Source organism: Mchenga conophoros, linkage group LG3, assembly GCF_057382185.1.
Source record: "Mchenga conophoros isolate Kocher_MC1m ecotype Shallow Benthic linkage group LG3, M_conophoros_male_GT1.1, whole genome shotgun sequence".
NCBI lineage: Eukaryota > Metazoa > Chordata > Actinopteri > Cichliformes > Cichlidae > Mchenga > Mchenga conophoros.
In genome coordinates this window covers 58390082-58416125 of record NC_140528.1, presented here as the reverse complement: position 1 = coordinate 58416125, position 26044 = coordinate 58390082, and the positions used below count along the sequence as shown (strand labels likewise).

General features: G+C 39.6%; 2 protein-coding genes across 2 annotated transcripts; one reads left to right on the top strand and one right to left on the bottom strand.

The window, feature by feature from the left end:
- Positions 1-7008: 7008 nt before the first annotated feature.
- On the top strand, positions 7009-12575 carry LOC146579741 (uncharacterized). Its single transcript, XM_085264499.1, has 9 exons — positions 7009-7409; positions 8544-8756; positions 9000-9135; positions 9335-9828; positions 10010-10320; positions 10432-10607; positions 10970-11142; positions 11325-11539; positions 11831-12575. Exons 1-9 carry the CDS (start codon positions 7042-7044, stop codon positions 12088-12090), a joined length of 2346 nt encoding a protein of 781 aa, XP_085120625.1. The 5' UTR covers positions 7009-7041; the 3' UTR covers positions 12091-12575.
- Positions 11969-21436, bottom strand: LOC146579740 (uncharacterized). Its single transcript, XM_085267990.1, has 2 exons — positions 21396-21436; positions 11969-13313 (listed from the first exon to the last, which is right to left on the bottom strand). Exons 1-2 carry the CDS (start codon positions 21434-21436, stop codon positions 12560-12562), a joined length of 795 nt encoding a protein of 264 aa, XP_085124116.1. The 3' UTR covers positions 11969-12559.
- Between the last annotated feature and the right edge of the window lie 4608 nt (positions 21437-26044).

The window sequence follows — 26044 nt, the reverse complement described above, 5'->3', positions numbered from 1 at the left end:
AAAACGGAAAAGTTATGACAAATCAGACTATAAGGCAAAAAGAAAGTGCAGCTTTATGGTTTCATGGACAAAAGAATTTCTGTGGCTGCAATATGACGAGCTAAATAACCAGGGCTGCACATAAGTGGTCCGCAGGTGCGCATTCGCTGTCAAAGGAAAAAAAAAACGCGCACAAGATATGAAGTTGCAACGCGTGTTTGCGTACATAAGATTTTCTGGAGGACAGACGTTTGTTTACAACTCTTTAAGATGTCGAAGAACCAAGCTCCTTTAAGCAATTACTTTGGTGTTCCTCTACTTCCAAAGAAATGTCAGGAGTCCGAACCGCAAAAGAAGCGCGTAATCTCGGAAAAGTGGTTGCAGGAGGTGAGCTGGCTTCAAACAAATGATGAACGCACAGAGATGTGGTGCGGAATGTGCCGTGAAAATCCCACTCTAGCAGACAAAAACAGTGCCTTTTATATGGACGCAAACGCGCGCTGCAACTTCTTATCTGGTGCGCGTCTTTTATTTTGACAGCGAATGCGCACATGCGGACCACTTATGTGCACCCGTGTAAATAACATAATGTTCTGCCGGTTGTGTTGTTGGTTTTCCCTCGATTTCTGAATCGACAAGCGCCTTTGTTACTGGGACCAGTCATTTTAAGAAAGGCCCCCATTAGAACCCATGAGAAATGCAAAAAATGCATTATTGCTCAGTCTGCAATATCTTTCCCGGAACAAACACCAATTGCAAATAACATACTAAAAATAAACCTGAAAATCAGTTTAAAACAGCGTACTATGTTGCAAAGAGTGAACTACCACTGGCAATTTAGCAGTCTTTGCAAACTTCAAAAAGCAAATGTCCTAGATCTTGGTTCCACTTGTTTCTTACCTGTGACTTCAGTGGAAATTTCAAATTCAGGATCTGACACAGACGGATTCATGTCCTACACAGTTCTTACAAGTTCATAGAAATTTCTGTTCAATAAGAACCAAGTATTTGAGTTGATGATTGTAATTTTTATACAATGTTGTAATTTGTTTTTCAACAATTTTTTGATTAATGTTTTGTTTCCTTTACAATATTATACTTTAATGTATAATATTGTAAAGGAAACAAAACAGGAAACAAAACATCAATCAAAAAATTGCTCATTTTTTATTCAGGCTACTTAGATTTATTTTGGGCTACCAAAAACTGAAGAGTCCCTGCCCAAAGGGCTACCAGGGATTTTGAAATTTTGCGAGCCCTGAGATATATTTATTTTTTTTATTACTTTTTTGTTTCAGCAACATTAAATTTAAAAACTGTACTTGTGAGTTAAAATATATATTTATAATTTTAATAAATGACAAATTAAAAAGGCATGAACATTTTTTTGTATCGAAAAAATATCGAACCGTGACACCAAAGTATCGAACCGTGAATTTTGTGTATCGTTGCACCCCTAACAGCTACACATGGATACACATACATACACAAACGTACACAAGCTGTGTAAACCAACCATAAATAACCAATCTAAATCTTATATACATAAAATACAGGATAACAGAAATGAAATGAAGTGAATAAATACCACAGAATGTACATAAGGTGCAGTTGCAGTCTGGCAGTGGGAGCAGTGTGACAGGTCAACTGTTTAGGAGGGAGATGGCGAGGGGAAAGAAACTGTTCCTATGTTGGGTGGTCCTAGTCTGCAGGCTTCTATGCTGTCTGCCCAGAGGGCAGCAGGTCAAAAAGTCTGTGTCCAGGGTGTGAGGGGTCTGTGATGATTTTCCCGTTTCCTGGTTCTTGAGAGGTGCAGGTCCTGGATGGAGGGCAGGGGGGCGCCGATGATCTTCCCTGCTGCCCGTACAGTCCGCTGCAGTCTGCTCCTGTCCTGTTTAGTGGCTGCACCATACCAGACTGTGATGGAGGAGCACAGGACAGACTCAATGACCGCAGTGTAGAACTGGATCAGCAGCTCCTGTGGAAGACTGTACTTCCACAGTTGTCTCAGGAAGTACATCCTCTGCTGGGTCTTTTTGAGGATGGAGTTGATGTTGGTCTCCCACTTCAGGTCCTGGGAGATGGTTGTACCCAGGAACTTGAAGATCTCCACAGTCGACACAGGGCTGTCTGATATGGTGAGGGGGAGCAGAGTTGAGGGATGTCTCCTGAAGTCCACTGTCATCTCTACAGTCTTAAGCGTGTTCAGCTCCAGATTGTGCTGACTGCACCAGAGTACCAGCCGCTCAACTTCCTGCTGGTATGCAGACTCATCACCATCCTGAATGAGGCCAATGACGGTGGTGTCATCTGCCACCTTTAGGAGTTTAACAGCAGAGTTCTTGGAGGTGCAGTCGTTAGTGTAGAGGGAGAACAATAGTGGCGAGAGGACACATCCTTGAGGGGCACCAATACTGAGGGACCGAGTTTTAGAGGTGATCTCCCCCAACCTCACTTGCTGCTTCCTGTCTGTCAGGAAGCTGGTGATCTACTGACAGATAGCTGGTGACACGGTGAGCCGGGAGAGTTTGGAGGAGAGAAGTTCAGGCACGATGGTGTTAAAAGCCGAACTAAAATCCACAAACAGGATCAAACGTAACACAGTATAATGCTATCACTGTCATTATAACCCACCTGAATTTTCATATAATCATGATGAAGGTTTTTAAGTTGATGAAAAAAAAAAAAAAAAATCAAACATTAATTACAGCTTGCACCAATATTCAACCACAATATTAACCACATATCCAAATCAGGGTTCAGGGAGGGCTGGAGCCCATCCCAGCTGACAGAGTGAAAGGCACAGTACACCCTGGACTGACTGCAAGAAAGAGAGAAAGCAACTCTCACATTCACACCTATTACCAATTTAGAACCACTAATAAATGGTAAATGGCCTGCATTTGTATAGCGCTTTTCTAGTCCCTAAGGACCCCAAAGCGCTTTACACTACATTCAGTCATTCACCCATTCACACACACTTTCACACACTGGCAATGGCAAGCTACGTTGTAGCCACAGCTGCCCTGGGGCGCACTGACAGAGGCGAGGCTGCCGGACACTGGCGCCACCAGGCCCTCTGACCACCACCAGTAGGCAAACATGGGGTTAGTATCTTGCCCAAGGATACTTGGCATGCAGCCAGGAGGCAGCCTGGGATCGAACCACCGACCTTCTGATTAGTGGCTGACCTGCTCTGCCACCTGATATTAATAAACTTAATATAAATGTCTTTGGTTGGTGGGAATAAATCAAAGTGTCCAGATTTTGATTTAAATAAATAATTTTTTAAATCTCTTGTTGTATTAGGACCGTGACTAACCTGTACCTTCTGAATATGTGCTTTTTGGGTAGCTGTGTTCAAATGCACCACTGAGCTCACACAACTGTGACTCCAACTCTTTCAACATATGTCAGGTCTAAGCAATGTGCTCCCTGCAATTCCTCAGCCAAGTACACATCTTATCTCTTTCTGTGGATGTGCCCTCCTGCAGAGCTGTGCTGACACCTCTTGAATCAGGTAGAGACAGCATGAGGTGGCAAAGTGCAGGCTTCTTTACCCTCTCATTACTAACACACACATCAGTTCCTCTTAGCCTTTAAAATCGTATATTATTCTCTACATGCCAAACACCCATCCACCCCCACAAACACAACACTGGCTGTAGCTGTGAAACTGTAGATGTGTTTCCATTTGTCAAGTGAATTTTATGCAAATTTTGACATGCAAAAAATAAAATCTCTCAGGTGGGTGGAACTATATAAAACCCACTTTCTGGATGTAAAAACATCACCTGTAAGGGGGGGGACTGGCACCCATACCACCTGACTCTTTGTCATGGTAAAATTCACTGTTCCCCAGTTAATCACAGAGCTAAAAGAGAGATACAAACAGTTACACAGAAACACTACGTCCAGTTAAAGCAGCAATACCCAAGGAAAACATTCAAACCCCATACACAAACACTCCAGCCAACTGGGACGTTTATGGGACGTTTGTCAAATTGTTTTGTAAAACATGTATGTAAATGTCCTACACGCTAAAGAATGATCCATGGAATTAGTTAGGAAAATATAAAATTAAGAGCATTTTTAACATAAAAGGTTAATATGTTTTACCTTTACATGTTTAGGAGAGTTGATGACTTATTTTAAGACGTTAGTCAAAATTAAAATAAGAAGAATTTTCTTAACATAAATATATATATATATAGTATGCATACACATTTTTTTCCTTTAATTTAGTAGAACTTATTTTTATCATGTGAAAAAGCAAGAACTTATACTAACTTATCTTATGAGCATCTTTCAAAAGGAGGGGGGAAGAAGGTTGAGTTTTCCAGGACTTGCAAACTGACTGAGACTGTTAAAAGAGAACGGAGCCAGAGAGATGCAAGCTTCTATGGAATATAATTAAAGACTATGTTAGTTGGTAAGTGACTATTTTTGATTTGTTTAACTTGTATGGAAAAAATATAGTATCATGGGTTAATCTTTACACATCAAAACTGAAATTAGCTTTGTCCAATGCTAATTCAGCTTTGGAAATTTGGTACACTTTTAGCTAGCTAGTGTGTTCAAAGTAGAATTTTTTGTATACAGTGGAAGCGGAAAATGATAACTGCCACTGAACTACTGCAGGATTAGTTGTACCGCTGCACAGGCAAGAGAATATTTGTTCAGTGTTAGCACTGTGTTGATGAAGATTTAGTAAGCAACAGGTTTGACGCTGGGAACCTTTACATTGAAAGCTAAACCAGCAACTGTGGGTTTCTACAGATACTTTTTTGGTTTTAAATTGATGCATGTTGATGTTTAGGCCAAAGGGCTAGTTTCCTTTGAGGATAAAACTGCTTAACTGAACGATAGCTAAAGGATATTCTGTGTCATGTTTAACATTAGCACATGAAAGCTTAGCTACTATTGCCACTGCTTGTCCTGCTAGATCTCAGTGCAGCGTTTGATACTGTTGACCATAATATTCTTTTAGAGCGATCAGAGCATGCTGTAGGTATTACAGGCACTGCGCTGCAGTGGTTTGAATCATATCTATCTAATAGACTCCAATTTGTTCATGTAAATGGAGAGTCTTCTTCACACACTGAGGTTAATTATGGAGTTCCACAGGGTTCAGTGCTAGGACCAATTCTGTTTACATTATACATGCTTCCCTTAGGCAGTATCATCAGAAGACATAGTATACATTTTCACTGATGTGCAGATGACACCCAACTCTATCTATCCATGATAGTGATGTATGAGGTGCCGTAAGGGACATTATTACTGAAACGCTCTCACACACACTACTGAAACGCTCTCACACACACTACTGAAACGCTCTCACACACACTACTGAAACGCTCTCACACACACTACTGAAACGCTCTCACACACACTACTGAAATGCTCTCACACACACTACTGAAACGCTCTCACACACACTACTGAAATGCTCTCACACACACTACTGAAACGCTCTCACACACACTACTGAAATTTTACCTCTCACACACACTACTGAAATGCTCTAACACACTACTGAAACGCTCTCACACACACTACTGAAATTTTACCTCTCACACACACTACTGAAACGCTCTCACACACACTACTGAAATGCTCTCACACACACTACTGAAACGCTCTCACACACACTACTGAAATTTTACCTCTCACACACACTACTGAAACGCTCTCACACACACTACTGAAATGCTCTCACACACACTACTGAAATGCTCTCACACACACTACTGAAACGCTCTCACACACACTACTGAAATTTTACCTCTCACACACACTACTGAAATGCTCTCACACACACTACTGAAACGCTCTCACACACACTACTGAAACGCTCTCACACACACTACTGAAATTTTACCTCTCACACACACTACTGAAATTTTACCTCTCACACACACTACTGAAACGCTCTCACACACACTACTGAAATGCTCTCACACACACTACTGAAACGCTCTCACACACACTACTGAAATTTTACCTCTCACACACACTACTGAAACGCTCTCACACACACTACTGAAATGCTCTCACACACACTACTGAAATGCTCTCACACACACTACTGAAACGCTCTCACACACACTACTGAAATTTTACCTCTCACACACACTACTGAAATGCTCTAACACACTACTGAAACGCTCTCACACACACTACTGAAACGCTCTCACACACACTACTGAAACGCTCTCACACACACTACTGAAATTTTACCTCTCACACACACTACTGAAACGCTCTCACACACACTACTGAAATGCTCTCACACACACTACTGAAACGCTCTCACACACACTACTGAAATTTTACCTCTCACACACACTACTGAAACGCTCTCACACACACTACTGAAATGCTCTCACACACACTACTGAAATGCTCTCACACACACTACTGAAACGCTCTCACACACACTACTGAAATTTTACCTCTCACACACACTACTGAAATGCTCTCACACACACTACTGAAACGCTCTCACACACACTACTGAAACGCTCTCACACACACTACTGAAATTTTACCTCTCACACACACTACTGAAACGCTCTCACACACACTACTGAAATGCTCTCACACACACTACTGAAACGCTCTCACACACACTACTGAAATTTTACCTCTCACACACACTACTGAAACGCTCTCACACACACTACTGAAATGCTCTCACACACACTACTGAAACGCTCTCACACACACTACTGAAACGCTCTCACACACACTACTGAAATTTTACCTCTCACACACACTACTGAAACGCTCTCACACACACTACTGAAACGCTCTCACACACACTACTGAAAATCCAAGGCATTTCAGTTGAACAGGAAGGCATTTCAGTTAAACAGGAAGGCGTTTCAGTTGAACAGGAAGGCATTTCAGTTAAACAGGAAGGCGTTTCAGTTGAACAGGAAGGCATTTCAGTTAAACAGGAAGGCGTTTCAGTTGAACAGGAAGGCATTTCAGTTAAACAGGAAGGCGTTTCAGTTAAACAGGAAGGCATTTCAGTTGAACAGGAAGGAGTTTTAGATGAACAGGAAGTTGTGTCCAGACCAGGAAAGTGAAGGAAAAAGTGGTACACTTCAAACCACTACACAGATGTCTACTCAGCAACCTGCTAGTAGCCTAAGTGAAGCAGCCGCATTACTCAACAGTATATTATCCTCAGCAGAGACCATCAGAACTTTGTCAAATGCCACAGTCGTGGGGCAGCAACCTGTTGCAAGTACCAGTGTGGACGGACTGGATAGTCACTTAACATCCCTCTTTCCCTCACGTCAACGTAGCAGCTTGCCCATGCCAGCGACATCTACAGTCAGGAGAGAATGTGCACCTGCACCACGTTATCAAACTCGGCAATGCTTCGGCAGCTGGACATCAGGCACCAGAAGAAAAAGGTAGTTACAAAGTTTAATGAGTTTGTATTCACTTGCCTGAAATGGGGCCATATGTAATAGTCTGATATTTAATAATATACTGCAGGGTTCGCAAAATCGCTAGCCCGATGTCCTGGGGCTAGCGATTTTTCCAGGCTACCAAAATCTATCTCTGCCCTGCCCGTCGGGCTATCGTAGGAAGGAAAAATATATGTCTATGCTTTTGCATTCTTTCGGAAATGTAGCTGGGTAATTATGTCATTGGCATCGGTGAGCCACTGTCAATATGTGACATATTGAAATCGCGTTTGAATTTGCGCTTGTTTTTTTGCTTTCACTTTGCAATTATGTGTTATGCAACTGTGTATAGAGAGCGACAGCACTGATTGGTGAGTGATGATAATTTGTGCACCAATTCCTCTGACATCGTCTTATCAATCGTTAGCTTACTATGCAAACATGACAAGTGAAATCTCCCGCAGCTTAAACATGTGAGAGGTTGATTGCGCAGAGAATCGCTGAGCGTTATGTGTGTGTGTGAGTCCGTGTGTAAAAGCAGCAGGATATATATTTTAGTTCTGCTGAGCCAAATAAGACAGGTCAGGGTGAAGAAGTGACAGCCAAAGAAAAACTTACCACAAAACGGAAAAGTTATGACAAATCAGACTATAAGGCAAAAAGAAAGTGCAGCTTTATGGTTTCATGGACAAAATAATTTCTGTGGCTGCAATATGACGAGCTAAATAACCAGGGCTGCACATAAGTGGTCCGCAGGTGCGCATTCGCTGTCAAAACAAAAGACACGCACAAGATAAGAAGTTGCAACGCGTGTTTGCGTACATAGGATTTTCTGGAGGAGGACAGACATTTGTTTAGAACTCTTAAAGATGTCGAAGAAGCTCCTTTAAGCAATTACTTTGGTTTTCCTCCACCTCCAAAGAAATGTCAGAAGGAGTCCGAACCACAAAAGAAGCACGTATTCTCGGAAAAGTATAAAAAAAGTATATAAAATTAACCCTTATGTTTGCCTAACTACAACAATTTTGTCTATGAAAGCATTCTGTGTAGGGGTTTGGATAGTGTTCTGCTGTCTGCATCTCAGTATTATTAGTTATCACTTGCTGTTGTTTATGGTATCTAATATTTATATTTCAGAGCTATGGCCCAGCAGCATGACCATTTCAACAAAGATGTTATACTACTTCCAACTCCATCATGGGGAGTAGTGTGCAAACAAGGTTCAAAATTATGGTTACACAAACATGGGCACATCCTCAGTGCTTTTGAATTCCAGAAGACCTGGGACAACCAAACTGTCGTGAAACACCTCAAGGAAAGCTTTGGTGAACGCATTCCAGAGGATGTCAGGTAAAATACTATTGTTTATTGTTACTGTGTGTATTCATGTAATGACTTGTACTTAAAGATAATATACCAAAGTAAAGAAGTTTAAAATATCATTCATCATTATAAAAACATATGACTATACCAGTAGAATTTAAGTCATAAAAGCATACACACAAACAGAACAATATATAATAAAATATTTAACTAATACTTAAAATATTTAACTAATTAGCAATTGCTGTTGTCCCTATTTATTTTTTGTAGCCTCGAGTTTCTAATGGCTTGTGGCAATAAGCTGGTGTCTCCAAAGCTCCAAGTTGGTCAGGAGCTGAATGGGATGCTGATCCTAAAGGTTTTTAAAACCAAAGCCCTCTATGTAAGGCCATCAAGGACACTTTTAGTAAGTTACTAAAAGAATGAAAAGTAATCATGATTTGGGAAAAAACATGTCAACAATTGGGCTTCTAGCAAAATAGAATATATTTATTTAAAACAAGTGTTTGGGAGCAATCAATATTGATATTTCTTATTTTAATCTTTTTAAGATAAGCTATAATTACTTGCTTTTGATATATGTTTTTGGTCTTTTTCTGTTGAAGAGTGAATCAGATGAAGACAAAGATCCTTCCCACATCAGCTCCAAATCAGCATTAAGCAGTTGTGCAACTGATAAGGACAGTGACAATGATTGTTTTGAAGTTGATAGTTCAAAAATCCAACAAGACATGAGCAGCCAAGTCACTACAAGGTTAAGAAGTCATGTTAAAGGTGATAACCCTGGCACTAGCAGTGATGAAGAAGATGATACTGGGACCAACTGTATTCGAAGGAGTGTTGGTAAAAGGCAACGAGCAAAGCAAGGAAGTGATGGGAACAGCATTTGTGATGAAGGCTACATGGCAAGAAGTGATGACAAACCTAGCACAAGCAGTCACAGCAGAGATTTCAATGCAAGAAGTGAAGACATCCCTGCCATGAGCGTTAATGATGAAGATTATTCTTCATATTTAACTCTCGTGGCATCGCTTTCTGGCGATTCTTCAGATGATGAGGATTTAAATCAAGCTATAATTGCGAGCTTGGAGAATCAGATGTGAGTAACAAACATACAGAATTTGAGTTTGAGACATAATTTGGGCTTTCCAGAATTGTCAAATCAATATAAACCTTTAAAGCTTTAACTCTCTATGATCAGTGTGACACATATTCTCAAATTCTGTAACATGACTACATGGCTGATATATTTTATTTTCTGTTTTATTTTCTTTTTTTAGTGCAGAAAAAGTCCCTGTTCAAGAGATACTGCTGGAACTATCAAGCAAAATTAGCACAAAACAGCAGTGCAAATTTAATATAAATCGCTCTGCTGTGTGGGAGGGAGCCTTGCGTGGTTTTCAAAGGCTATCTTATGATCCCAACTTGATGATCTGTGTGAAATTCTCAGATGATATGGGGAAAAATGAGGAAGGGGTTGATTTAGGTGGGCCAAGGAGGGAATTCTTGAGACTATTGATGGACACCATTGCCAGGTCAGCCATGTTTGAGGGGAAAGAAAACTGCAAGAACTTGGCTCTTGACAGTACTGGTAATTACCTATTTTTCTAAGATTAATAGTGGGAACTGTTTAACTGATATTTATTTTTACAGGCAACATTACTGACAATTTTGCTTTTCCTTTTATTCTGTTGCTTTGCAGCTCTCAGAGGGGACTGGTACTACATCTCTGGGAGAGCCATTGCAGTGAGCTTGGTACATGGTGGTCCACCACCTAACTTTCTGTCACCAACAGTATTTTCCCTTCTGGTTGGAAATTCAGCAAATCCAGCCCTGGAAGACATAGCTGACCTGGAACTCTTTGAAAAAGTCCGAAAGGTCTCTATATGTTTATTTTATAAATCTTATAGTGAATTGAAAATAGTTTGTGTTCCAGTTTTCTTTTGCAGGGAATGTTTATCCGGATCAGTCTGGCCATTGCTGAATGCCAAGTTTTTATATTTTGCTGCTATATTAAACTAAGATTCAGTAGATAAGGGTAGACGAAAGAGTATATTTTATCATTTTTTTAAGCACATTGTAAACATATTAAAAAAATATGTGTAGTCATTTGACTTCCAATGTACGCGCGGGCATATTGTGATTGTGTAGACTACTGGTGGCTGGGTTCCTTCTAATAGGTTATAAGACTACTGAGTAACTTCCATAACAAGCCCTTCCTCTGCTCTTTGTGATGCTAGATATCTCAAAGTACAACCCTTGAGGACCTTGAAAAGTCAAAAGAACCTCTGCTTGATTACTTGGCCAATGCAGGATGCCTGAGGCCTATGCGTTCACTAAGAGACAGGGATCTGCTGGTACATGACATTGTCATGTTTCAGGTCATCCACAGGGTTCAACGTCCATTTCAAAGGTATTTGGGTATTCTGTGTTTTTCAGATTAATTAAAATGGTGATAAAAATCTTACCTATTAATCAAAATGGCCAGTTAATAACCTAGTATAATTGATTGTGCCAAATTGATAATATACAATTAACTTAGAAGCATGAAATTGCAGAATTATTGAATAAAATTTCTTTGTGCTGTTTATCCAGATTTTGTGAAGGTCTGAAAACTCTTGGGGTTCTCGAGAAAATGAGGAGGCATCCAGACAGTTTTCGCCCGCTGTTCTGCTATGAGCCACATATGCTGACTGCTGACCAGGTGGATGATCTTTTCAACATTCATCTATCTCCAGAAGGAAGCAACAGAAGAGCTGCTGAGGAGACAGTTGTTACCTTCTGGAGAGACTATCTCCAAGATGCAGAAGGTAATTGTCACTTTAGTGCACAATAAATAGATGTAACGATTTATAGGTTAGCATTTCTGAAATCTTTATTTTAAATAACATACTCATATAACAATAACACCACATTACCCTCTTGGTTGTAGTAACATTTTTACATAGTTCTTTGAGACTATTGAAAGATGAAAAGCATGCTCTATAGTCATTGCAATAACAGTCATTAAGATTCTTGCTTTAGATTTGTACTCACTGACAATTTATGTTGGCCAAATGAAATAACCTTTTAACACTTTTTTCCTTCTCTGTTTTATGCAGAAGAAGAAGGACCTTCCAAATTACAGAAGATATTGGCCTTTGCAACTGGAGCAACTGCGGTGCCACCTATTGGCTTTTCCCCAGCACCCTCGATTGAGTTCATTCATAGAGGAGACGATGACTTCTCTCCTACACCAATTTTCCCTCTTGCCAACACGTGTGTTAACTGCATTAGGCTGCCACTGCATGTTTCATACCAGCTGTTCAAGGAGAAGTTTGATTTTGCATTAGGTAACACTTACGGCTTTGGCAGGGTATGAACACATTATGCTGGAGGAGTTTGCGTGTTTCTCTTTTGTATTGGTCTCTCTTTTGATTCAAAGTGAGTATTGAGTATTAACTTGTTAAGGTTTTAATATTTCCAAATTTACCTGCTTCAGTCAAATTGATGTTTTAAGACATCAATTTGACAAGAAGTGATTGTTCTTCAGGATTCATACAGGTAGATACCAATTGTTTAACAGCACGTCAGAAGTTAATTTAGATTGTTGAGTTTGAATATACAAAATTTGTGTCACTTTACTCATTTCATGTGTATGTCCATCGGTTTTTGATTTGGTTGTCTTTGTGTCTGTTTATTCTTCTGCCTGTGTCAGTTTCTGTTTGACAACAGAGCTGTCATTTTATCATTTTAAAGAAAATGGTTTCAATATGTTAGTTTCGATCACATATGTTTTCTGAAATGTTTTTTTTATATATCTTTTTTTTATTTTTTGCAAAATATTTTATTTAATGTAGAAGGTGTAAAAGTGAAGAAAACACATCTATTCCATGATTTCCATCATTTTCTAATGGATTCACTTGTTGAATTATGTTCATTGCAGTCTCATTTATGTTGATGTCAATAGCTGGAATATTGACATTATTGTTTGTTTGAAGTTCTGGTAATGGCCCTTCTTCATCAACGCCATAATAGTTATCAACATGAAAAATGTCATTTATAAACGACAGGATTCCCACATTGTTTGTGACACCTGTATGCCACAGCTGAAGAGGGGTCTGTCCTCCTTGTGTAGAGAGACCATGGTTGTTCCACTGATTGACAAATTCTGTTAATGCTCTTTCAATCCTTGGCAAATAAACATAATGCAGACAAAAAAGATGTAGCTCATTCAGTGAATCCAACATACCCTGTTCTTCCATAAAGTTAAAGATATTTATAAAGTGTCTTGATACAACTCTGTTGAGTTCTGCCCACAGTCTTTCAATTCTTTGGTTATGTACTGAAACACCTGTAATAACACTGCCTACTCCTCTTCTCTGTAACATAAAACGAGCAACCTGTATATTTTCCATACCATGATCACACCTGACCCTTAAGGGCAAACCAAAGTTTTGTATTCCTTCCAAAAATAATGACAAGACACTTGAGGCTCTGTTATTGGATAAGCAACGTAAGTATATGATAGTTCGGCTGAAGCCATCAACACAGCCATGCAGGACCAAGCGCCATCTAATCAATTTGTGGTTGCCGTCAAAATGCCTGTTGAGAGATCAGAAAGCATTACTACAGTTCCACATGTTTGTTCATATTATTTAGTAGTGAATTCCTGACCCTGTACTTAAACAAAAACTAGAGGTTTCATTTTGTACATTTACTTCAACAACAGCACACCTCTGTCTCTCACACACACACACACACGTGCACACACATACACACAGTGGCATAAAATGTCTTTTTCCACACTACGTTTACCTGGCACAATTGATGTTAGAGATTAAAATTGTGATGTAAAATAAAGGATTAAACAACTCAACAGTATATACATTAGACAACATCTAAATTGATGTACTATGAATCCCCCAAATATTTAACATACTTATATCAATTTCAGTTTTTTTGGTTATTGTTATTTTTTTTATTATTATTATCTTATGCTGATCATATAGATTAACTTCAGTAATGTTTTGAATGAAGGACCATTAATTTTGATGTATTGTGTTAATACTTTTAAACACAAGGCCTGATCATTTGTTTCAAACCAGTGAACTTACCATAAGTGGTTGGGGGCCTGAACACTATAGATCCTTCGCCTTATCGCATGACGACGTCTAAATGCACGTCCAATAGGATCCACTTCCTGTAGACTTTGTCTGACCCTCCAACGTTGAACTCTTAAGCCACGAGATCTCAGACTTCCAAGAATGTATACTTCCCCTGCATTTGGAGTGTTCTGTAGGATATCCGTCACAAGGCCATTCAGTTCTTGATTTGAAATATCCACATAGCTTAATGGCTCAACTCCCAAAGTTTGTCTGTGTCTGTACAGGGTTCTTCGACTTATTCCAAAGCATGATGCAATTCTCTGCCATGTCATACCAATGGAAACAAAGTGAGAAATCTGTTCAGCAGATATAGTGTATCGTGGCCGACCTGGATGACCACTCAAGGTGGTTGGGGGTAACAATCTGTGGGTCACATAAGCAGATCTCTGTCTAGCATCATATTCATGTAGCAAGCTGCAAAAGCATCTATACAAGGATTGTAGTAGGTTGGTGGCAACCCTATTATTGGGATCATATCGAGATACAGCAGCAAGAAATTCTGATAGAGTTCGTGTATGATCATCTAGCTCTCTATAAAGCCGCTCTTGTCTGATATTGTCCGAATTTTCATTTTGGAGCGCCCCAATACATTGCAGAGCACAAGTAAAAAATCTTTCAACATCTTCTTCATTGGTTCTCACCTCAAAAAACAAAGAAAGTATGTAAAAAATGACAAGGATCTGATGTAATTTCATTGTAGATGAGGTACTGTCAGACACAGTCTTTCCAGATTATACGGGCAGCTAGCATAGCCAGGATGCCCCGACTTGTTGCAATAGGCTGCTACCCTACAACAATGTTTGGATAGTCACTGATGAAGGCAAAATATTTTTCAATTATACCTCTAACAGACTGTTGTAGACGTCACCGCGGTGTTAGCTGTGCATTAATGTGTTATTTGTTTTTCCTCACCTTCCTGTGCAGCTAAAATGCCTTCCTGTTCAATTGAAATCCTCTTGGTTTTCATTAGTGTGTGTGAGAGCGTTTCAGTAGTGTGTGTGAGAGCGTTTCAGTAGTGTGTGTGAGAGCGTTTCAGTAGTGTGTGTGAGAGCGATTCAGTAGTGTGTGTGAGAGCGTTTCAGTAGTTTGTGTGAGAGCGTTTCAGTAGTGTGTGTGAGAGGTAAAATTTCAGTAGTGTGTGTGAGAGCGTTTCAGTAGTGTGTGTGAGAGCGTTTCAGTTGTGTGTGTGAGAGGTAAAATTTCAGTAGTGTGTGTGAGAGCGTTTCAGTAGTGTGTGTGAGAGCGTTTCAGTAGTGTGTGTGAGAGCGTTTCAGTAGTGTGTGTGAGAGCATTTCAGTAGTGTGTGTGAGAGCGTTTCAGTAGTGTGTGTGAGAGCATTTCAGTAGTGTGTGTGAGAGCGTTTCAGTAGTGTGTGTGAGAGCATTTCAGTAGTGTGTGTGAGAGCATTTCAGTAGTGTGTGTGAGAGCATTTCAGTAGTGTGTGTGAGAGCGTTTCAGTAGTGTGTGTGAGAGGTAAAATTTCAGTAGTGTGTGTGAGAGCGTTTCAGTAGTGTGTGTGAGAGCGTTTCAGTAGTGTGTGTGAGAGGTAAAATTTCAGTAGTGTGTGTGAGAGCGTTTCAGTAGTGTGTGTGAGAGCGTTTCAGTAGTGTGTGTGAGAGCGTTTCAGTAGTGTGTGTGAGAGCGTTTCAGTAGTGTGTGTGAGAGCATTTCAGTAGTGTGTGTGAGAGCGTTTCAGTAGTGTGTGTGAGAGCGTTTCAGTAGTGTGTGTGAGAGCGTTTCAGTAGTGTGTGTGAGAGCATTTCAGTAGTGTGTGTGAGAGCGTTTCAGTAGTGTGTGTGAGAGCGTTTCAGTAGTGTGTGTGAGAGCATTTCAGTAGTGTGTGTGAGAGCGTTTCAGTAGTGTGTGTGAGAGCGTTTCAGTAATAATGTCCCTTACGGCACCTCATAGTGATGTGTCGGTCGCGAACAAAACAACTCTTAGAGCCAGATCTTTGAAGCGAACGACGCGAGCTGGCTTCTTGTTGGGAGCCGTGGGTTTTTCTTTCTTTCTCTCACCCTCTCTCTTGCACTTTTTTTCCACATCACTCCGCACGCAAGTCTTGTGCTTTGTGCTGGGAAGAGGGGCAGTAGTTACACTCGCAGTAGCACAGGAACAGAGCGGGAGGAAGAGACAGAGAAAGAGAGCCAGGGACAACAACGTCACATTAGAAAGGTATAGTAATCATCCACAACTATTTTCAGTTGTAGATGATAAAGGATTCAGAAAGTTTATTCATGCAGGTCCATATGACAGAGAATGTGCATCTTCTTTTTCTTTTCATGTGTGTTGTGTTGTGGTTTGCAGTGTTTTGTATTGTTTCACTTTAAATTTGTTTAAAAGGAAAAAGCTGAAAATTTTAATAGTTAAAAGTTGAAATGTGAATAGCTGGTTTTTGTATTATATGATTTATTTATTACATTTTATGTGGAGTGAATAAATAAAAATATATTTACGGTGGCCCCTAGAGACAAAACACGTACAAACTTCAAAATACGTACAAAACACAACAGAAGTGCTCCAGGATGCTGGGGCACAGTGTTGAGCTTTTGTTAGCTAGTGGCTACACAAGCCAGCAAGTACCAACGACCAGATTTGGTGTGTGGTAGTAACAGGTAAATGAACTTTTTTTTTAAATTATTTGAATACATATGAGTGCCTGTGTATAAATACACAAACACTTTCAATTGTGTAATTTAAGTGATCTAGGTAGTTCTGTTTTGGAAGTTCAGTTAACGCTAGAGATGTGTTTTGGAGTTCGTACGTGCTTTATCTCTAGGGGCCACCGTATATATTTATATATAAACATATGTAAATAAAACCACAGTTTTATGCATGCACTTTTGTGCATGATTTTATATTTTTGTTAACAATAAATTAACAAAAACAAAAGCAACAAAACAACCCGAAGAGCTGCTTGGGAGCCGATAGACCCGGCTCTTTTTAGTGAGCCGAGCCGAGAAAGTTCTCTAAAAAGAGCCGGAAATCCCATCACTAATATATGAAGCCAGATAACACACTGCATAATGTCTTGAAGACATAAGGACCTGGATGGCCACTAACTTTCTGCTTCTTAATTCAGATAAAACTTGTAACTTGTAAACTTGTATTTGGCCCTGAAAATCTTAGAAATATGGTATCTAACCAGATTCTTACTCTGGATGGCATTACTTTGGCCTCCAGTAACACTGAGAGGAACCTTGGAGTCATTTTTGACCAGGATATGACCTTCAACGCACATATTAAACAAATATGTAAGACTGCATTTTTCCATTTGCACAATATCTCTAAAATTAGAAATATCCTGATTCAGAGTGACGCTGAAAAGCTAGTTCATACATTGATTACTTCTAGGCTGTACTACTGTAATTCATTATTATCAGGATGTCCTAAAAACTCCCTGAAAAGCCTTCAGTTAATCGAAATCCTGTTAAAAGGGAGTTTTTCCTTCCCACTGTCACCAAAGTGCTTGCTCATTGGGAGTCATATGATTGTTTGGTTTTTTTCTCTGTATGTATTATTGTAGGGTCTACCTCACAATATAAAGTGCCTTGAGGCGACTGTTATTGTGATTTGGTGCTATATACATAAAATTGAATTGTACACCATTTCTGTCTATTGTTCGTTTGACAGCGGGGCCATCTTAAAACTTCTTAGATGCATTTAAAAAGGTTTTAACACTTTTAAACATTATCATGTGATTCACAGAAGGTCTTTGACCCCACGTTTTGCATTTAAACATTTAGTTTTGTTCATTATATATTATATTTTCAGCATAGTCTGTTCTTTCTCTTATTTAGATTTTTATATTCTAGTCTTATGTTCTACCTTTTGTTATTTTCATGATATTATGTCCAGGTTGTGTTTTCTTTTGTGGTTCTAGTTATAGTTTATTACCAGGTCAAGTTTGTTTTTGTTTAAATTTTAATTTGCTAACTGCTAATCTCATGTACATTGTGTTTAGTTTTGCTTCCCCTTGTCTCATTACCCATTAGCTAGATTGTGTTCACCTGTGTCTTGTTTTGCTCAGCTGAGTCCCCTCTCCCTAATCACCTTGTGTGTTTGTATTTACGTGCTTAGTTTTCCTCAGCTCTTTGTTGGGCTATAGCAGCGGTCTCCAACCTTTTTTGCGCCACGGACTGGTTTATGCCCGACAATATTTTCACGGACCGGCCTGTAAGGTGTTGCGGATAAATACAACAAAATAAAACTAGTACCGGTACCGAAAAAAAAAAGAAGATTTATTCATAACACACATGAAAAGACCCAGGAAAACCGAATTAACGATAAAAACGGTAACAAAATAACACTGAAAACCGATAAAAACCCTGAAAACCATACATTTCACACCTGAGCCTCAACTTTCGCGGCCCGGTACCAAACGACTCACGGACCGGTACCGGTCCGAGGCCCGGGGGTTGGGGACCGCTGGGCTATAGTGTTTGTATTATTCTCCTGCTGTGTTGCTTCCCTTGTCAATCAATGGACTTTGGCTTCTGCTGCTAGCTGGATTTTTCCAGCATCACCTGAATAAAAGCTAATGTATTCATTAAGTTTGGCTTTAACTCTGGAATTTAGGTCCAAATTATTCAACTAACATGACATCAAATCTGTTTCTGTTTTCTAGCTTACTAGAAATTGGATTCCAGCTGACTTCCTCATAGTTCCTCCTTCTGACCTTCTCTATTAACACTTTCAAAGCAAGCACCACATCTATAGTGCGCTCGCTCAGCATGAAGCCATACTACTGCTCGCTGATCATCATCATCACCCCTAGATTCAATTACTCTTTCCCATACCTTCATAGTATGGCTCATCATCTCTACAGTCTCTTCAGTCGTTAGTGCAGTAGAGACTGAATACAGATGACGCTTTTTTTTGCTTGAAAGTGGGTCTTTGTACGGTCATTACATGAGGGAGTTTTTAAACTCAAATCCTGATATTTTCCCAAGTACTTTTTATCCATACACGCCCTGTTCCTGATGCACACTTTCACTCTTTTGAAGTGCTTCTACGCCACTTCACGGACTCTGTTTCATGCAGCAGAAACCTTTGACCAGTTTGATCATCAACTTATCACTTCTCAAAGACGCAAGCTTTCATAGTCACTGCTTCCTACTTTTGTGTTTCTGACTGGACCAGTCACCGCCGTTTTTTTTTTTCTCCAACATTTCAGACATTTGGTCTCAGCTGGTGGAAAAGTATGTCATTCAGAAACCACATCCAAACGTCCTACAGAGCCCATTATCTATCATTCCCCTTGTGTGACTCCTGCTATGCACCTCCTCCCAACCATCATTAAACTTGATGCATAGCTAGCTTTGAGTGGCTCGCCTCTGTTTACCCCTCCCCTCCAAACCACCAGCCATCACATTAGTACTGTTTCCTTGTCTCTTATAATGTTCTTCACCATTTTCTTCTCACTGGCTCGCTCTCTTTTCTGCCCTTGACATCTCCTTTATGACTTCAGGTGTCATGATTAGTGGCACCATATGGCACCCGGCTTCCGAATGCAAAATGTGTGTCAAGCTTGTGAGCACACACGCAGTGACATGCTATGTTAACTGACATGGCCTTTTCGGGTGGTTTGTGTGTCACTGCGCAGATCTCTGCCCCTTCTCTGTGTGTACATAAGCTTATTAGACACTCGGTGCCTGAAACGCTTGTCCTGTTTGCTGTCAGTCGATCGCTAAAGTGAACGCGTCAGCTCAAGAACACATCTGTGCCATTTAATGCCCTTCCTGTGACATCTTGGCTCCAGGAGCATCCCACCCAAAGGAATATGGTGTGTACTCTAGTGCACTTTAAAATGAAGCTACGCAAGTAACAATGGAGAACAAATGTAGTATATTATAATCTTATTAAATGACTCTGTCTCTAATTTGTTTCTCTGTCAGCACATTTGTGTAAAGAAATAAGCATTAGTATTACCTATAAAAACACAAGTTTTTATACGTAATAAGAGTCAAACCTGGGGATTTGTCTCTCCTGCATGCAGCTATTTTGGCTAAATGTCAAATTTACCATATTGCCCTTCATTATGGTGCACCACCTCATTTCCACTGTGCAAAAGTTTCTTCCCAGTGGGGCAAGGAAACTTCTGTGTTTGTCCCAGATGACAAGAATTTGCTGTAGATGCAGAGTTTAATGCTTAGTATTCATCTCATGTGCAAGAGATGGAATTTAGGCTTTGAGGGTTTATTGAGAGCAGCAATGGTTTACACATTCGCTTGACAAACGAAATATCCATGGTTTGAGGCACAAATCCCTTTGGGGTTGCATCAGGAAGGGCATCTGGTATAAATCAAACATGCAAAGGTACCTGCTGGGGCGACTCCTTGTGAATACTAGAGCAGCAGAAAGTAAAGAGCAGAAATGTTATTTTTTTACTTTGCTGATTCTTTGCCGTTTCATAGGAATGAAGTTTAGAGTCCTCCAAATAAAGATTTAACATGTAATTATCAACATTATTTATATGCACTTGTGCTTTTGTGAGTTTCCTGACATCAACACTAACATCAATGAGATTACTTGTCTTTGTATAGTACTTTTGTGTTAACTTTTGCCTTTCATTCCCTCTTATCCAAATAATGCTTGAGACACTTTGCAAACAAACAAACAATATTGCACTCCTAGTTTTTTTTTTTCATTCTCAAACATTGTTCATGACATTTTATAAAGATAGGTCTTGAAATAGTTCTGAAATCATATTTTTACTATTTTTTTTTTTTTTTTTGTAAGTCTGGAAAACTCTCGTGGAACAGCTGTCTTTTATGACTCTGTAACACTAGTTTGCCGTTACGAGGTCCAGCACAGAGAGGAACAAACTAGCACAGCTCAAGTGCCTTTATTTATACAGTTTTGTCTTCGCAGACTGTGTTCAGACTCCAACTACCCTGCTGCCTAGATCAGTCCGCTCTTGTATCTCTCGTCCTCAGGTCCTGGTGTGCTACTGAAATAAAGGAGACAGGATTAGATATTCACTGTCAGCTGTGTACGCAGCCTCCTCTCGCACCACCCCTCCCCTGCAGCTGAGCCACAGACCACATCACGCCACGGTGCCCTTTAGTAGTATTTTAACATTAATTTTAGAATTCTCTGTTCAGTTTTTCTCTGTTGTCACTTCATTTTGTATTTAGGAACAAAAAGAGGTTTTTGATGAAATGTAAAACTTAATTGTGTTTGCATTTTCTTAAAAGTGTCTTAAAGATATGTGGTGATAAAAGTGTCTGTCTGTCGTATTTATATTATATTTTGTGACACCTTATCATCCCCTAAGGTTGGTTTACCAAGCTATATAGGTACTCAAGCTGGTTAAAGCTAACTGCAGCACCTTGGAGGATTCATTTGTGCTTGTGTCTAACAGTGTTGTACTGTTTATACAATAATAATCACTTACCCCAGCAATGAAGCTCATGCTTAAGTTCATTAAGGAAGATATGAATTTGCCACTGGTCTATTCTTCTGTGTCCCCTTCTGGGATCTTCTCAGATCCAATCAGCCTCAGTCCTTTAAATCTCACTTCTCTTCTGCAAGATTGAGCTCTTCATCCACGTGCTTCATTGGGGCTTTCAATGGAGTCTAATGGTCAAATGACATCTTACTGAAACCCTGTATTTCAATGAATTCTGTTCATTTCCTTCAAATTTTCTCTCCACATATCCATAAATGGATTTTAGTAGTTCAGGTTTTTTTGCTTGCAATGTTTCTGTTTATTTATCACTGACAAAGTGGCCAGTCCCTTCTTCAGTTCGCTTTCAGTTCATGTTCTGAGTTCACCCTCGTTCCAGATTTTGCTTCTCTCTTCTTTTCCCTCTATTTTTGTTGCTTTGTTTTCGGTCTTTAGACTCAGGTTTGACAACTGAGTTTCCAGCATGGAATTTCACTTTGGGGTGATTGGGTTTAGGTCTGTGCTGACATGAATATGAACCCATGTAAATTTGTCAGCACACTCATAATAAGATCTTGTTCCTTTTTTTTTTAACTCCATCTTGTCGCCGCTGCCTCTGTCAAATAGCCCCTTTTCTCCGTGTGCATCTTACCATCATATCTCTGGTCCCTTAATAGTTTCACAGCAGTGCATTTTACAGCCTTTCCTCTTGCTATTGTTGTAATGATGCTGCTGTCGAACGTGGTGACTCAGGAATCAACATACTCCCCACTTTTCCACTTTGTGCTCAGAAAATGTGCAAAACAATCAGAAGACAGCTGTCATTCGTCATGCCTCTATTTGAGAGACTGTTCTTTTATCCTGCTGTCAAATCATGAAAGTCTTAATGCCCACATTTCCTTGTTTGCAGAAGACAGTGCTGACAAATCAAATGTATTTTGGGTTGTTGTCATTACATGCAAGAGTTGAGCAATATCATCCTTTTGACATGTGACAGTTGCTAATTGGATGTTTAGCTCTGTGGCACTTAACTGTTTTGTGTAAATTTTCACTCTGCCATACAAAAAAGAAAAAATATAAGCTGAACTTAAAATTAGACTGCATATGGTACAGGGCTGCTTACAAGTACTTTTACGTCAAGAAGTGTTTGAGAGTGACATGATTCACAATTTTGTATCAACTCCACTAAAATAGATTTGACATTTAACAATCAAGATGTAACTGAGGGACAGAAACTCAGCTTCTAATTCAGTTGGTTAACCAACAATTTAGTGGAATTACAGACAATTTTACAGACGGTCCTCCAGCTTCAGGGGATCTAATTTAATTGGAAACGTTTCATTCACATTTGAACCTTTGACAGTGATTTTGTCAAGTTCTTAGTGAAAAACACACTTGCGAAATATAATATGTAATATAGTCTGTTAATATAGACTGCAAAAGCACATCTTTATTCATTTTGTTGATTAAACTATTGGTAAAGTTCCCGTTATCCGATGGTTGCCCAGACATCCAGTGATGAAAATGGTGGATGATGATCGCAGTATCTTTTCCATGAAAAAACAAACTAAATACGAAAAACAAGGGAAAGGTCCTTCATCAGAATTTTGCATTACTTTGGAACACATTTTACTTTGCTTTCACCATAAAGATGGAACTTCATAGGTGATAAAGTGTAATGGAGTTGACTGCCACTGGCTGTGACCTGAACTGCATTAGTGGTTATGGCTTTAGCCTTGGGATGAGCTTTAGTGGTTGCTGTCACACTGAGTGTAACTACAGCTATGGCTGTGCTTTGGTTTTTTAGCTATAAAACATTAATGTGCAATAGAAGTTAATGCAGCAAGTGTCATTCATTCATTTTCTTCTTCGGGTGGATAAGAGGAGCAGCAGCCTAAACAGAAAAACCCAGACCTCGCTTTTCCCTAACCTCCTTATCCAGCTTATCTGAAGGAACACCGGGGCATTCCTAGGCAAGCCAAGACAAATAAAGCCATATCTTAAAAACAAAATCCAATCTTCAGTCCATGACATTCAACTACAAATGGGAAAGTAGTCCAGGTAAAAATCACATTCACAGTGACTTAACTGGGGAAGACCAACAGATGGATGAGAGTGCAAGCAAAAGCGTGAGTCTAGGATCAAACACTGAACATGTAAACAACAACACCAAGGGGAGGTAGCCAGCTCCAGAATGCCCTTTGATCAGCTGCCACACAATTACGTCCTTCACTCACTCCATTATCAAGCTAAGGAACCAGATGCAACCCTGGCTTCTTTTTTGAATAATAAAAAAAGACCAGTTTGTCACAACAGTGAGGTGTCAGCCCACAGCAGGGCTTCCTAGGAATATGCCTCATCATGCTGCAAACCAAAGAACAGCATATTAGATTTTTTTTTTTTAAGTCTTCAACAATGTACTCACATCGGTCAGTCTCAAACAAGCAACAGAAGAAAAGCTTTTCACCAGCTGCTCAGCTGTGTGCAACACTGACATAAACTCGACAAAGCAAAAGAGAAACGATGTAGCCGGCGGAGGCAGGTGGAAGTGTGAAATGGAGTAATACAGCCAGGATCATACATACTACTTCACACTGCGTGATATTAGCACAATCGGCTGCCTTGAAAGTGAGCTACATCTCTGCCAAGACTAGAAATATCCCGAGGAATTGGAATTCATAATGTCAGCTCCACATTGAAAGAGACTTTATGTAATGTACTCTCAAACAAAACCCTTATTTGGATCCTAAACTTTGATTTCAACTATGCCTTGAGCATTAGAAGATTATTTACTGACAGGAAAAAAAAATGCTTCTTTTCCCTGAAAATTAAATGCATGCTGGCGGCAAAACAAGAAGACACACACTAACAGACGGATCTTCAAGGACAAAAATCCTCAAAAGGACAAAATAATTGCCTTCATCCATCTATCTGTGCAAATGGCAGTGATTCATAGCTGCCTTTCCCATTAGCCTTACTGCAACACTTATGACTTTTAATATGGCAGTTATGTAGTTAATTAGAAATGTACTCATAAATATTAACCTCTTGACATTTAGCTCCATTTTCCTTGTTTTCTATATTTACAAAGTTTCCATAAAATGAATACAAATAATAATAATTATGGAGCAGATCTGATATGCATATCATCAAGCAACATCTCTGCTCCTGGGGTGAAAACTGGCAACCAGTCACAACAAGCAGATATGTACACAAATCCCTTTTAAAAACTCCTTGTCTGAATTATCATTCAGTTCCACTGTTTGTGTGCTATTCCCACACATACTCCACCAGATCTCCAGTGAAAGCATTTTTGATGAGGTTAACCTTTGAAATTTCAGTATCTAACACTAATATAACACATTATGTTAAATTGTGGTGGGAAACTCCAGGCCTCAAGGGCCGGTGTCCTGCAGGTTTTAGATCTCACCTTGGGTCAACACACCTGAATCAAATGATTAGTTCATTACCAGGCCTCTGGAGAACTTCAAGACATGTTGAGGAGAGGATTTAGCCATTTAAATCAGCTGTGTTGGATCATGGACACATCTAAAACCTGCAGGACACCGGCCCTTGAGGCCTGGAGTTGCCTACCCATGTGTTACATGACGATGATGTTTTGAGAAGTTGTAATGATTTTGTTCTTTTTCACCATGTTGATGGGAAAGGTTTCTCCATCACATCACAAAGTCTCTGGTCAATCCATGCGTGAAAATGATGTCTTGTGTTGGCTCTTTTACTGTTTAAGCCTGATGAATCCTGCCTCTGTCAGGAATATGCCCACACCATCAGGAAATTAAACCATCCATTTCTCGAAAAACCTGCTCATACAGTATATTCACACAGTCAGGTGGCCTCATTTATTGAGCACATACCTTTGCTGAACCTAGACCAACTGAACCAAATAAAACCACTGCCCCCACAGGCTTGTATGGTATCCATTAGGCGTGATGGGTGTATCACTTCATCCATCTCTCTTCTTACCCTGATACGCCATCACTCTGGAACAGGATACATCTGTAATCAACCACTGTAGCCTTTTTCCACAGCTTAAGAGGCCGATCTTTATGCTCCCCAGCTAATGGAAGCCCTCCCACCTCACCCCCAATTAGTCTTCACATTGTACATTTGGAAATGCTCTTACTTTGACAGCCATGAGATCTAGGGGTGAGTCTTTACACATTTGATTAAATTATATTATAATCACCATCATACACAATTTCTCACGGTTTCTTTCAGACTAAGGGTTACACTAATGCTTAACATAAAAAAAAAACAAGGAGCCAAACTGTGGATTATGCAACCCTTGTCTTGCAAATTCTTAAACTATAATTAGGAGTTGGAAAGGAGCACAATGTATCTCCGTTAAAATGCGTGTGACAGGTGACAGTGTCAGCTGTAGCAGGAAGAAGACCCAAATGCAAGACTCTAAAGTCCAAGAAAATAATTCAAAACTGAAAGATAAATAAGAAACAATAAATAAATAAATAACACATGTATGCTCAAATAATATAGGCAAGGCAAACAAGAGTGGAACAAAGACTCTAATAAGGAACAACAAGGAAACTGAGTCTATAAAATCACATTAGACAATATTTAAGATAGGAAACACCAGCAAAACACAACTGAACATTATCAAGGTAAAGAGTCAGGACAGCTAAACTGTCAAAATAAAACAGGAAACACCTAACACTGAGATGAAGACTTAACAACAATATAAAATGGAACGCTAGAAAAGGCCCAATTAAACTGAAACACACAGAGAAGTAAATACAAAACAA

Bases quoted from the DNA above. Each gene is read 5' to 3' on its own strand.
- LOC146579740 (XM_085267990.1), bottom strand. From the start codon at position 21,436: ATGAAGCACGTGGATGAAGAGCTCAATCTTGCAGAAGAGAA. The intron at 13,314-21,395 runs GTGAGATTTAAA...ATCTCTCAACAG, and splicing joins CTCAATCTTGCAGAAGAGAA to GCATTTTGACGGCAACCACA.
- LOC146579741 (XM_085264499.1), top strand. From the start codon at position 7,042: ATGAACAGGAAGTTGTGTCCAGACCAGGAAAGTGAAGGAAAAAGTGGT. The intron at 8,757-8,999 runs GTAAAATACTAT...TATTTTTTGTAG, and splicing joins CGCATTCCAGAGGATGTCAG to CCTCGAGTTTCTAATGGCTT. The intron at 10,321-10,431 runs GTAATTACCTAT...GTTGCTTTGCAG, and splicing joins CTTGGCTCTTGACAGTACTG to CTCTCAGAGGGGACTGGTAC.